The 14,966-nt window shown below is 48.7% G+C and overlaps 1 protein-coding gene across 1 annotated transcript in view; it reads left to right on the top strand.

The window, feature by feature from the left end:
- Nucleotides 1-14,966, top strand: part of LOC139369530 (variant surface antigen E-like) — a 58,491-nt gene that overhangs the window by 35,192 nt on the left and 8,333 nt on the right. Inside the window, exons 7-8 of the mRNA XM_071108772.1 lie at nt 2,041-2,118; nt 8,760-8,837. Coding sequence (XP_070964873.1) covers nt 2,041-2,118; nt 8,760-8,837 — 156 coding nt within the window. The remainder of the gene's footprint in view (nt 1-2,040; nt 2,119-8,759; nt 8,838-14,966) is intronic.

The following is a 14,966-nucleotide window of genomic DNA, read 5'->3' as shown; positions in this document are numbered from 1 at the left end:
ACCAATCGGATTCGACACCTGGCAAAACCACACCCCCCTCATTTCCTATAAAAGAGGAGCTTCCCTCAGCCTCAGTACCATTCTGCCTGAACATCTTTTGAAGACACTTCACCTGGAGAAGACACAAGCTGGACCTCTACCAAAGAACTGCACCCAAGATGACTACTCCAACTGAAAGACCAGACCCCAGCTCCATGCTACACCATGGATACACCTCACCTGGACCAAGCCACCAGCTGGTACTCCACACTCCCCATGAATATCCTTCTACTCCCTTTGGAACAAAAGGCCCCTAAATAGCTTCATGCTACACCCTGAATCTAGACCACTCCGAGCCGCTTTTAAATCCTTGCGATTCCTCCCCTAATCTAGGTACTCCTACATCACGGAACCCACCTCCCAGAGAATCAACGCCCTTTTTGGCCTTTTTTCAACGGACCTTCATAGACCTCCAAGACCGTCGAGCCTCAACTACACATATACCCACACACACACCCCATTTTCCCTGGTCCAAAATACGGCCTTTTTTACCGTACTACGACCAAGTGCACCTATTTTTGCACCTTTCTTTTCTCCTCCCTGCCACCTGATGAAGCCGAGTAAGGCAGAAACGCGTCGTGGCTGGGCTACCCCTAGATCCGCTGTGATGCTGTAAGGAAGGCAGATTCCACACGGACTTCGGGGGTATCTCCTTTTGGCTACCTATTTTCATTTGTACTTTTCTCTTACCCTTATTTTGAGTTTTACACAGGGACACACTACAACGGATGATCTACGAGACAACAAGGACCCCGGGCACTCTGATGGCAACCCAGACCCCCTACTCCACCTACAAACCGGGCCCAAAAATTTCGACGGGGCATAGATAATCACTTAGACCCTCTACACCTTTTAAGAAGAGACGCTCAGAGGGGCCAGCCGAAAAAAGTTTCGACTGGCAACCTAGTCTCATTGTAGGAACGTCGACTTCGCCTAACATAACGTCTCTTTTTCAGGCTTCAACAAATGGCACAACAGGCTCCCACCACTACAACCCCGACCACACAGGACAACCCGGCCTCACAAACCCAAGACCAACCGGAACCGAGAACAAAGAAACCCTTCTAAAAAAGCGGCCAAACCCCCACCATACCAGAGGACCCAGAGACCCGGTCATACCCTCATAAGGTTGACATAGGGAAGGGCTCCTTTTGGGCAACACAAACCCTCCTAACCTTCCCCCACATCATACCCTGACCAGGGTGATTGAGGGAACAGAGCAGAGGCAGAGTGTTAAGGTGGCCTCTGCATTTTCATCTCCATCCCATACCCAGACCTGGGTGGTATGGAATGATAATCAGCAGGAACAGGTTATAACTCCACAACCGTCTATCTCCACATACTCTTCCCAGTCAACACCATCATTCATGGGATTGCTGGACAGAACCATTGGATGACATCCCCAGCAGGCAACCAAACCCACAGCCAATCCAACATGATGGGAATCCAGGACCTTCTAGACACCTAGCCCCTCGAGAAGGACATGCCTCAAACCTACCAAACAGGTCACCTCTTCAAACAGAATACCACCACCGCTCACCACACCATAGGATGGAGAGATAGAACGTGGACACCCCAGAGGACGGTCCCCCACATAGGACCAGAGGGCACCAGTACCGGACCACCTTTATGAGCACTTAGACTCTGCGTGGAACTCAAAGAACACCAACTTCCTTCACCACAACAGAAGCTATCCATTCCTGGACCCTGACTCCGTGCTTTGTCCCCCTCCAGAAACTCCACGGACCGGATTAACCCACCCACTCCATCAAAACAGCAAACCCAGCCAAAAGGCGAAGCTCTCACCAATCCAGTGGAGAGATAGGACGTGGACACCCCAGAGGACGATCCCCCACACAGGACCAGAGGGCCCCAAAAACCAAACCACCTTTACAAACACTAAAGACGCTGCAGGAAAATCCAAAAACACCATAAACTTCCTACAACCCAACAGTAGCCATCGATTTGTGGACCCTGACCCCGTGCTCTGTCCCCCTCCAGAAACCACACGGACCGGATCAACCCACCTGCTCCATCCAGCAGCAAAACACAGCGAAAGGCGAAGCCCTCACCGATCCAGTACCGCAGGGTTAATGCCTCCACAGGTGGAACAATACCACAGCAAAATATAAGAAACCGTTTGGAACACCAGACCCTAACCACTACCACTCTGAAAAAAAACGGGACAACCTGGTCTCACCAACCCAAGACCCACAAGAACCAATGTTAAAGGAACTCTCCCAAGATAGAGGCCCAACCCTACCACACCCGATGGCCCACTTCCACCATACAACTCACCAAGCTACCGGGTGGTGACCCACATCCAGAAGAGACTACGGCCAAAATAACTACTCCCTCTTCACACACCGATCCTGGCCTCCCAAAGACCACAACAAAGGAACCAAAGAATCTCACCGGGACCCACGGACGGACCTCCCAAACCCCTCGAGGACCAACACCACTTCCCACGGGAACCGATGTCAAAAGAACTCTCCCTAGAAGCGGATCAACCCCACCATACCTGATGGCCTACCCCCACCATACAACTCACCCAGCTTCCGAGTGGCTACTCGCATCCCCCCAAAAAATGATGTCTCAAATCCAAAAAACTACTCCCTCTCCACACCCCCATCCTGGCATTCAGAAGGAACAAAAATCTTAAGGATTCCTTAATCAACAGCCACTTCCAAAAATAAACGAAGAACTCAAAAAATACAACCGAGACTCACGAACCTAGGATGGACCTCCCAAAAATAACCCTCAAGGACCAACACCACTACCACGGGCTGGACCACCACTGAGGCTTCCAGTACAGCGGAGGAACATCTGGACATACACTGCACCTGCACCTTACACACCCCACATCCCATACAAAAGACAGGGGGTCATTAAGACCACAAAAACAGACTTCCAATAGCACCATAGAGTTACCATGACCATGGACTCTCAATATAACTTTCCTGTAGCTACTTTACTAGCACCATAGAGTTACCATGACCATGGACTCTCAATAATACTTTCCTTGAGCCACTTTACTAAACACTATAGAGTTACCGTGACCACGGACTCTCAAAAAAAAAATAAAAAAATAAAAATAAAATAAAATAAAATATGATTTTTTCTTTTTTCTTTTTTCTTTCTGGAAGTAAGGGTTACCATGACCATGGACCCTTGACGGAAAGAAACAATAAAATAGAACACAAATAGACCAAATTTAAACAAAAAAAACCTTCACCCACCTACCATCCTTCTAAAATATTTTTTGGAGACACCCACCAGCACCCCCAACGGACGAGAACCTTTTTTCTCCAACTACTCTGGGGACCCCGACCTTGGCGACTCCCCCGCAGCGATTACACCCTAAGCAATTAGGCCCTTCCATACACCAAGCAAGAAGACAGGAGGATATGGATAGACCGGACTCCTTCGGGACCTCTCGGGGTTCTGTTGGCAGACCAATCGGCTCAACCCTCCCAGCCCCTTTACACACGGGAGACTCACGTAACGCGCTGGACGACTATCTACCCCAGTTTAGAATTGGATTGGCAGTATGTCCAGTAGCGCATGGGTGGTCCTAGCGGGTTGGGGCAGTTAAGTCCTCGAAAAGAGGGGCTTTTGGGTCAGGCGCTGCGGCTGGAGGACTCGCATTGGCCGTGTAATCCCTGGGGTGCCCAGATAATGTCTGGCGGAGAATTGGATCCCACGGAATAATTCCCCTGGGAGGATCCCTTACCCCGCCGTACTTAGCCTGGACAACCGATCCACTTGTTTGACCTGGACTACGAACAAATTCACTGTCTAGGGAGGATATACCTCTGGAAACGTTACGATCCTGGAAGGGAGTAACTTCACTGGTCACTATCACCCAAAACCACTGAATCACTTACGACTGAGATGGTGGGGATAGAAACACCCAATTAACTTCTACTACTGCCGGACGTTTCATACGTAAGCCAGAGAAGGTTTGCCGGTTCCTAAACCCTCCATGCACCTACCGAAACACAGGACGAAACTCCAAGGGTAGTTTAAAGACTGACCACTTGACAGGGACACATGGCAACCGACTGAGGTCCGGACCTGCACAAGGTACGCAACTCGATGGTTTTGCCTGATCCTACGCCGAGTATACCCATACAGACCAGCTGGATTTGACTAGACATGGGTTAATTTGGAATTAGGATCCTGGAAGGGAATAACTCCTAATTACACACATGATTGAAAACATCCAGGACCAAAGACTGACGAACACTGAAGTAAATACATAGACAACATGGAGCTAAAAAAAAGAAGGATCCGAAAGAGAGTAAACTCCTAAGTTGCACTATGCTTTCCACTTCCGTTGACATAGCGGACCAAGACATCATGACCATACCACTCGACATGGACACATGGCAACCAACCGAGGACCGGACCTGCATAAGGTACGCAACTCAAGGGTTTTGCCTGATCCTAAGTTGAGTTGACAGACTTACCTAAACCATTCTGAAATACTATACCTAGCCTTAACCCTAAACCTAACTCTAACCTTAACCACTCTAAAAAACCCTTACCTAACCCTAACCCTAACCCTAAACCCTAACCCTAACCCTAACCCTAACCTTAACCCTAACCCTTACCTAAACCTAACCTTAACCATTCTAAAAAACTATACCTTACCCTAACCTTAACCCTAACCTTAACCACTCTTAAAACTATACCTAAACCTAAAACCTACTGACAGACAGTCTTTTAACCCAACCAACGGGTTAATCTACAAGTGGGCAACCATGGGGCCTACTACTTTGGCCGGCCGCGCCCGGACCCACCCGGACCGCGCGCACATGTGTGGAGTGCACACCCCTCCCTTCCCCCCCTTCGGCTTCCACGTGTCAGAGATGGAAGTGGATCAACCGACTCAAAACTAGACAACCAAACACTTGCCAGTCACCGCTGCATTGCCTGACGGGGGGTCTGGACGCAGCAAGCCAAGGAAATTTTTATCCCTTTAAATTAACCGGGATCATCTCAAATCAGGCCTTTTCTAGGGGTGTTGATTCTACACCCAGTATACCTCTCTGTGAAATGGTTTGATGGTGAACAGGTTAAAAATAATCATTAGATTTAATACAACCTAAAATAGCTCTTACAAACCTCTGAAGGACATCACTCCTGAGACCTCCACCAACACACACTTCTACTCCTGAGAAACAACTAGAACGATGAAGAAATCAAGACCCACCTACTCCAAGCCTTCTCAACCAAGATTTTTTCATCAAAAGACCAAGAACTCATCAAAAGACCAAGAACTCTACAACCAGCCCCTGACCTTCAGATATACATCACCTCCTCTATTTTTTTTCAACTAAGAGGCAACATCCACCCTTCTTTTTTCACCAAAGAACAAAACATCATCACCCTGACACAGTGGAAACAGACTCCTACCCTCCCACAGAAACCCTGACGAACGTATTTCCAACTTAGGAGCAAAAAGAAACAAAATTATAAAATAGGTCCACCCCACTCACACCTCTGCACCATACACAAACACACCAAAAACCCAGGTAAGACCCCCACCCATAGGAGACCCACCCACACTACAAGCCTCAACCAGGAATGCCTGTCAACTGTACATCACAGGTACATACATGGGACAACCAAAAAAGGAACCACCTAAAAAACCACCCATCTGGATCAAAAACCTCTCTCACACAAGTAAACACCCATATTCAACACTGGACCCCCCCCCCAGGGAAGTATCCCCCACAGGACAGGTTGCATCAACTCCGGAGGACACACATCACTGGAAACAGCATAAAAAGTTTTTATGTTGTTTTAAGTTTTTACCCGTACATCCCATACTCCAAGTGGACTTGAACACAGCAAAACGGCCAAATCTACCGCATATCCGGGAACCCAAGTGGACAGGAACGCGATCAAAGCTAAAACTCCGCTAAATAGGCACCAACTAAAAAGATATAAACAACACCATTCTCGATCCGAGGAAAAAGGAACACCCCCCTAGTAACACTACCTGCAACTATCCCCCAATTAAGAAACAAAGTTCAAGCCCTATAATACCACAAAAAGACCAAAGAACCACGGCTACTACTCTTCCCTGCACATCGCACCTTATTACATATGAGTAAACGTGACTCCACAAAAATCGGAGGAAAAAATAACTCAACCACATTCAAAGACCTATAACCAGACCTATGGGTCACCTAGAACCCCAACTAAAAATTCTACAGGAACCCACAGATGTCCACTCTATCCTCTACCTTTCCTGGACCCACAGAACCTCACCTTCGGGTATTCCCAGCCCCAAACCCCCTACCAGAGCAGACCGCTCCCAACGCTAACACACAAGTCAATGGTGACACAAAGGTCAAACACACACTTTTTACAGGAGGATCTATCATACTTCTACAAATCACAGGAACTCCACGTATGGCTCCTCTTGACCCCTAGGACTTCTAGTCTTACTTAAAATTCACCTGGCACCTCTCGGACACCCACAACCCAAACAGCACCCCAAAAGCAAAGTGTCTACTTCTCCTATACAAATTCCCCATTGGAATCAACGACGGAGGCCTTTCCATCACATAACAGACTACTAGACGCCTCTCCCCAAAAGCCAAGCGATCTCATTGGACAAGCCACGGCCGTTTCTCTCACATGAACACCGCATGCACACCTCATGCACCAATCGGATTCGACACCTGGCAAAACCACACCCCCCTCATTTCCTATAAAAGAGGAGCTTCCCTCAGCCTCAGTACCATTCTGCCTGAACATCTTTTGAAGACACTTCACCTGGAGAAGACACAAGCTGGACCTCTACCAAAGAACTGCACCCAAGATGACTACTCCAACTGAAAGACCAGACCCCAGCTCCATGCTACACCATGGATACACCTCACCTGGACCAAGCCACCAGCTGGTACTCCACACTCCCCATGAATATCCTTCTACTCCCTTTGGAACAAAAGGCCCCTAAATAGCTTCATGCTACACCCTGAATCTAGACCACTCCGAGCCGCTTTTAAATCCTTGCGATTCCTCCCCTAATCTAGGTACTCCTACATCACGGAACCCACCTCCCAGAGAATCAACGCCCTTTTTGGCCTTTTTTCAACGGACCTTCATAGACCTCCAAGACCGTCGAGCCTCAACTACACATATACCCACACACACACCCCATTTTCCCTGGTCCAAAATACGGCCTTTTTTACCGTACTACGACCAAGTGCACCTATTTTTGCACCTTTCTTTTCTCCTCCCTGCCACCTGATGAAGCCGAGTAAGGCAGAAACGCGTCGTGGCTGGGCTACCCCTAGATCCGCTGTGATGCTGTAAGGAAGGCAGATTCCACACGGACTTCGGGGGTATCTCCTTTTGGCTACCTATTTTCATTTGTACTTTTCTCTTACCCTTATTTTGAGTTTTACACAGGGACACACTACAACGGATGATCTACGAGACAACAAGGACCCCGGGCACTCTGATGGCAACCCAGACCCCCTACTCCACCTACAAACCGGGCCCAAAAATTTCGACGGGGCATAGATAATCACTTAGACCCTCTACACCTTTTAAGAAGAGACGCTCAGAGGGGCCAGCCGAAAAAAGTTTCGACTGGCAACCTAGTCTCATTGTAGGAACGTCGACTTCGCCTAACATAACGTCTCTTTTTCAAGCTTCAACAAATGGCACAACAGGCTCCCACCACTACAACCCCGACCACACAGGACAACCCGGCCTCACAAACCCAAGACCAACCGGAACCGAGAACAAAGAAACCCTTCTAAAAAAGCGGCCAAACCCCCACCATACCAGAGGACCCAGAGACCCGGTCATACCCTCATAAGGTTGACATAGGGAAGGGCTCCTTTTGGGCAACACAAACCCTCCTAACCTTCCCCCACATCATACCCTGACCAGGGTGATTGAGGGAACAGAGCAGAGGCAGAGTGTTAAGGTGGCCTCTGCATTTTCATCTCCATCCCATACCCAGACCTGGGTGGTATGGAATGATAATCAGCAGGAACAGGTTATAACTCCACAACCGTCTATCTCCACATACTCTTCCCAGTCAACACCATCATTCATGGGATTGCTGGACAGAACCATTGGATGACATCCCCAGCAGGCAACCAAACCCACAGCCAATCCAACATGATGGGAATCCAGGACCTTCTAGACACCTAGCCCCTCGAGAAGGACATGCCTCAAACCTACCAAACAGGTCACCTCTTCAAACAGAATACCACCACCGCTCACCACACCATAGGATGGAGAGATAGAACGTGGACACCCCAGAGGACGGTCCCCCACATAGGACCAGAGGGCACCAGTACCGGACCACCTTTATGAGCACTTAGACTCTGCGTGGAACTCAAAGAACACCAACTTCCTTCACCACAACAGAAGCTATCCATTCCTGGACCCTGACTCCGTGCTTTGTCCCCCTCCAGAAACTCCACGGACCGGATTAACCCACCCACTCCATCAAAACAGCAAACCCAGCCAAAAGGCGAAGCTCTCACCAATCCAGTGGAGAGATAGGACGTGGACACCCCAGAGGACGATCCCCCACACAGGACCAGAGGGCCCCAAAAACCAAACCACCTTTACAAACACTAAAGACGCTGCAGGAAAATCCAAAAACACCATAAACTTCCTACAACCCAACAGTAGCCATCGATTTGTGGACCCTGACCCCGTGCTCTGTCCCCCTCCAGAAACCACACGGACCGGATCAACCCACCTGCTCCATCCAGCAGCAAAACACAGCGAAAGGCGAAGCCCTCACCGATCCAGTACCGCAGGGTTAATGCCTCCACAGGTGGAACAATACCACAGCAAAATATAAGAAACCGTTTGGAACACCAGACCCTAACCACTACCACTCTGAAAAAAAACGGGACAACCTGGTCTCACCAACCCAAGACCCACAAGAACCAATGTTAAAGGAACTCTCCCAAGATAGAGGCCCAACCCTACCACACCCGATGGCCCACTTCCACCATACAACTCACCAAGCTACCGGGTGGTGACCCACATCCAGAAGAGACTACGGCCAAAATAACTACTCCCTCTTCACACACCGATCCTGGCCTCCCAAAGACCACAACAAAGGAACCAAAGAATCTCACCGGGACCCACGGACGGACCTCCCAAACCCCTCGAGGACCAACACCACTTCCCACGGGAACCGATGTCAAAAGAACTCTCCCTAGAAGCGGATCAACCCCACCATACCTGATGGCCTACCCCCACCATACAACTCACCCAGCTTCCGAGTGGCTACTCGCATCCCCCCAAAAAATGATGTCTCAAATCCAAAAAACTACTCCCTCTCCACACCCCCATCCTGGCATTCAGAAGGAACAAAAATCTTAAGGATTCCTTAATCAACAGCCACTTCCAAAAATAAACGAAGAACTCAAAAAATACAACCGAGACTCACGAACCTAGGATGGACCTCCCAAAAATAACCCTCCAGGACCAACACCACTACCACGGGCTGGACCACCACTGAGGCTTCCAGTACAGCGGAGGAACATCTGGACATACACTGCACCTGCACCTTACACACCCCACATCCCATACAAAAGACAGGGGGTCATTAAGACCACAAAAACAGACTTCCAATAGCACCATAGAGTTACCATGACCATGGACTCTCAATAATACTTTCCTTGAGCCACTTTACTAAACACTATAGAGTTACCGTGACCACGGACTCTCAAAAAAAAAAAAAATAAATAAATAAATAAAAAAAATAAAATATGATTTTTTCTTTTTTCTTTTTTCTTTCTGGAAGTAAGGGTTACCATGACCATGGACCCTTGACGGAAAGAAACAATAAAATAGAACACAAATAGACCAAATTTAAACAAAAAAAACCTTCACCCACCTACCATCCTTCTAAAATATTTTTTGGAGACACCCACCAGCACCCCCAACGGACGAGAACCTTTTTTCTCCAACTACTCTGGGGACCCCGACCTTGGCGACTCCCCCGCAGCGATTACACCCTAAGCAATTAGGCCCTTCCATACACCAAGCAAGAAGACAGGAGGATATGGATAGACCGGACTCCTTCGGGACCTCTCGGGGTTCTGTTGGCAGACCAATCGGCTCAACCCTCCCAGCCCCTTTACACACGGGAGACTCACGTAACGCGCTGGACGACTATCTACCCCAGTTTAGAATTGGATTGGCAGTATGTCCAGTAGCGCATGGGTGGTCCTAGCGGGTTGGGGCAGTTAAGTCCTCGAAAAGAGGGGCTTTTGGGTCAGGCGCTGCGGCTGGAGGACTCGCATTGGCCGTGTAATCCCTGGGGTGCCCAGATAATGTCTGGCGGAGAATTGGATCCCACGGAATAATTCCCCTGGGAGGATCCCTTACCCCGCCGTACTTAGCCTGGACAACCGATCCACTTGTTTGACCTGGACTACGAACAAATTCACTGTCTAGGGAGGATATACCTCTGGAAACGTTACGATCCTGGAAGGGAGTAACTTCACTGGTCACTATCACCCAAAACCACTGAATCACTTACGACTGAGATGGTGGGGATAGAAACACCCAATTAACTTCTACTACTGCCGGACGTTTCATACGTAAGCCAGAGAAGGTTTGCCGGTTCCTAAACCCTCCATGCACCTACCGAAACACAGGACGAAACTCCAAGGGTAGTTTAAAGACTGACCACTTGACAGGGACACATGGCAACCGACTGAGGTCCGGACCTGCACAAGGTACGCAACTCGATGGTTTTGCCTGATCCTACGCCGAGTATACCCATACAGACCAGCTGGATTTGACTAGACATGGGTTAATTTGGAATTAGGATCCTGGAAGGGAATAACTCCTAATTACACACATGATTGAAAACATCCAGGACCAAAGACTGACGAACACTGAAGTAAATACATAGACAACATGGAGCTAAAAAAAAGAAGGATCCGAAAGAGAGTAAACTCCTAAGTTGCACTATGCTTTCCACTTCCGTTGACATAGCGGACCAAGACATCATGACCATACCACTCGACATGGACACATGGCAACCAACCGAGGACCGGACCTGCATAAGGTACGCAACTCAAGGGTTTTGCCTGATCCTAAGTTGAGTTGACAGACTTACCTAAACCATTCTGAAATACTATACCTAGCCTTAACCCTAAACCTAACTCTAACCTTAACCACTCTAAAAAACCCTTACCTAACCCTAACCCTAACCCTAAACCCTAACCCTAACCCTAACCCTAACCTTAACCCTAACCCTTACCTAAACCTAACCTTAACCATTCTAAAAAACTATACCTTACCCTAACCTTAACCCTAACCTTAACCACTCTTAAAACTATACCTAAACCTAAAACCTACTGACAGACAGTCTTTTAACCCAACCAACGGGTTAATCTACAAGTGGGCAACCATGGGGCCTACTACTTTGGCCGGCCGCGCCCGGACCCACCCGGACCGCGCGCACATGTGTGGAGTGCACACCCCTCCCTTCCCCCCCTTCGGCTTCCACGTGTCAGAGATGGAAGTGGATCAACCGACTCAAAACTAGACAACCAAACACTTGCCAGTCACCGCTGCATTGCCTGACGGGGGGTCTGGACGCAGCAAGCCAAGGAAATTTTTATCCCTTTAAATTAACCGGGATCATCTCAAATCAGGCCTTTTCTAGGGGTGTTGATTCTACACCCAGTATACCTCTCTGTGAAATGGTTTGATGGTGAACAGGTTAAAAATAATCATTAGATTTAATACAACCTAAAATAGCTCTTACAAACCTCTGAAGGACATCACTCCTGAGACCTCCACCAACACACACTTCTACTCCTGAGAAACAACTAGAACGATGAAGAAATCAAGACCCACCTACTCCAAGCCTTCTCAACCAAGATTTTTTCATCAAAAGACCAAGAACTCATCAAAAGACCAAGAACTCTACAACCAGCCCCTGACCTTCAGATATACATCACCTCCTCTATTTTTTTTCAACTAAGAGGCAACATCCACCCTTCTTTTTTCACCAAAGAACAAAACATCATCACCCTGACACAGTGGAAACAGACTCCTACCCTCCCACAGAAACCCTGACGAACGTATTTCCAACTTAGGAGCAAAAAGAAACAAAATTATAAAATAGGTCCACCCCACTCACACCTCTGCACCATACACAAACACACCAAAAACCCAGGTAAGACCCCCACCCATAGGAGACCCACCCACACTACAAGCCTCAACCAGGAATGCCTGTCAACTGTACATCACAGGTACATACATGGGACAACCAAAAAAGGAACCACCTAAAAAACCACCCATCTGGATCAAAAACCTCTCTCACACAAGTAAACACCCATATTCAACACTGGACCCCCCCCCCAGGGAAGTATCACCCCCCTAGTAACACCCCCCTAGTAACACTACCTGCAACTATCCCCCAATTAAGAAACAAAGTTCAAGCCCTATAATACCACAAAAAGACCAAAGAACCACGGCTACTACTCTTCCCTGCACATCGCACCTTATTACATATGAGTAAACGTGACTCCACAAAAATCGGAGGAAAAAATAACTCAACCACATTCAAAGACCTATAACCAGACCTATGGGTCACCTAGAACCCCAACTAAAAATTCTACAGGAACCCACAGATGTCCACTCTATCCTCTACCTTTCCTGGACCCACAGAACCTCACCTTCGGGTATTCCCAGCCCCAAACCCCCTACCAGAGCAGACCGCTCCCAACGCTAACACACAAGTCAATGGTGACACAAAGGTCAAACACACACTTTTTACAGGAGGATCTATCATACTTCTACAAATCACAGGAACTCCACGTATGGCTCCTCTTGACCCCTAGGACTTCTAGTCTTACTTAAAATTCACCTGGCACCTCTCGGACACCCACAACCCAAACAGCACCCCAAAAGCAAAGTGTCTACTTCTCCTATACAAATTCCCCATTGGAATCAACGACGGAGGCCTTTCCATCACATAACAGACTACTAGACGCCTCTCCCCAAAAGCCAAGCGATCTCATTGGACAAGCCACGGCCGTTTCTCTCACATGAACACCGCATGCACACCTCATGCACCAATCGGATTCGACACCTGGCAAAACCACACCCCCCTCATTTCCTATAAAAGAGGAGCTTCCCTCAGCCTCAGTACCATTCTGCCTGAACATCTTTTGAAGACACTTCACCTGGAGAAGACACAAGCTGGACCTCTACCAAAGAACTGCACCCAAGATGACTACTCCAACTGAAAGACCAGACCCCAGCTCCATGCTACACCATGGATACACCTCACCTGGACCAAGCCACCAGCTGGTACTCCACACTCCCCATGAATATCCTTCTACTCCCTTTGGAACAAAAGGCCCCTAAATAGCTTCATGCTACACCCTGAATCTAGACCACTCCGAGCCGCTTTTAAATCCTTGCGATTCCTCCCCTAATCTAGGTACTCCTACATCACGGAACCCACCTCCCAGAGAATCAACGCCCTTTTTGGCCTTTTTTCAACGGACCTTCATAGACCTCCAAGACCGTCGAGCCTCAACTACACATATACCCACACACACACCCCATTTTCCCTGGTCCAAAATACGGCCTTTTTTACCGTACTACGACCAAGTGCACCTATTTTTGCACCTTTCTTTTCTCCTCCCTGCCACCTGATGAAGCCGAGTAAGGCAGAAACGCGTCGTGGCTGGGCTACCCCTAGATCCGCTGTGATGCTGTAAGGAAGGCAGATTCCACACGGACTTCGGGGGTATCTCCTTTTGGCTACCTATTTTCATTTGTACTTTTCTCTTACCCTTATTTTGAGTTTTACACAGGGACACACTACAACGGATGATCTACGAGACAACAAGGACCCCGGGCACTCTGATGGCAACCCAGACCCCCTACTCCACCTACAAACCGGGCCCAAAAATTTCGACGGGGCATAGATAATCACTTAGACCCTCTACACCTTTTAAGAAGAGACGCTCAGAGGGGCCAGCCGAAAAAAGTTTCGACTGGCAACCTAGTCTCATTGTAGGAACGTCGACTTCGCCTAACATAACGTCTCTTTTTCAGGCTTCAACAAATGGCACAACAGGCTCCCACCACTACAACCCCGACCACACAGGACAACCCGGCCTCACAAACCCAAGACCAACCGGAACCGAGAACAAAGAAACCCTTCTAAAAAAGCGGCCAAACCCCCACCATACCAGAGGACCCAGAGACCCGGTCATACCCTCATAAGGTTGACATAGGGAAGGGCTCCTTTTGGGCAACACAAACCCTCCTAACCTTCCCCCACATCATACCCTGACCAGGGTGATTGAGGGAACAGAGCAGAGGCAGAGTGTTAAGGTGGCCTCTGCATTTTCATCTCCATCCCATACCCAGACCTGGGTGGTATGGAATGATAATCAGCAGGAACAGGTTATAACTCCACAACCGTCTATCTCCACATACTCTTCCCAGTCAACACCATCATTCATGGGATTGCTGGACAGAACCATTGGATGACATCCCCAGCAGGCAACCAAACCCACAGCCAATCCAACATGATGGGAATCCAGGACCTTCTAGACACCTAGCCCCTCGAGAAGGACATGCCTCAAACCTACCAAACAGGTCACCTCTTCAAACAGAATACCACCACCGCTCACCACACCATAGGATGGAGAGATAGAACGTGGACACCCCAGAGGACGGTCCCCCACATAGGACCAGAGGGCACCAGTACCGGACCACCTTTATGAGCACTTAGACTCTGCGTGGAACTCAAAGAACACCAACTTCCTTCACCACAACAGAAGCTATCCATTCCTGGACCCTGACTCCGTGCTTTGTCCCCCTCCAGAAACTCCACGGACCGGATTAACCCACCCACTCCATCAAAACAGCAAACCCAGCCA

Source organism: Oncorhynchus clarkii, chromosome 17 (assembly GCF_045791955.1).
Source record: "Oncorhynchus clarkii lewisi isolate Uvic-CL-2024 chromosome 17, UVic_Ocla_1.0, whole genome shotgun sequence".
Lineage (NCBI taxonomy): Eukaryota > Metazoa > Chordata > Actinopteri > Salmoniformes > Salmonidae > Oncorhynchus > Oncorhynchus clarkii.
This window is presented reverse-complemented; position numbering and strand designations above follow the sequence as displayed.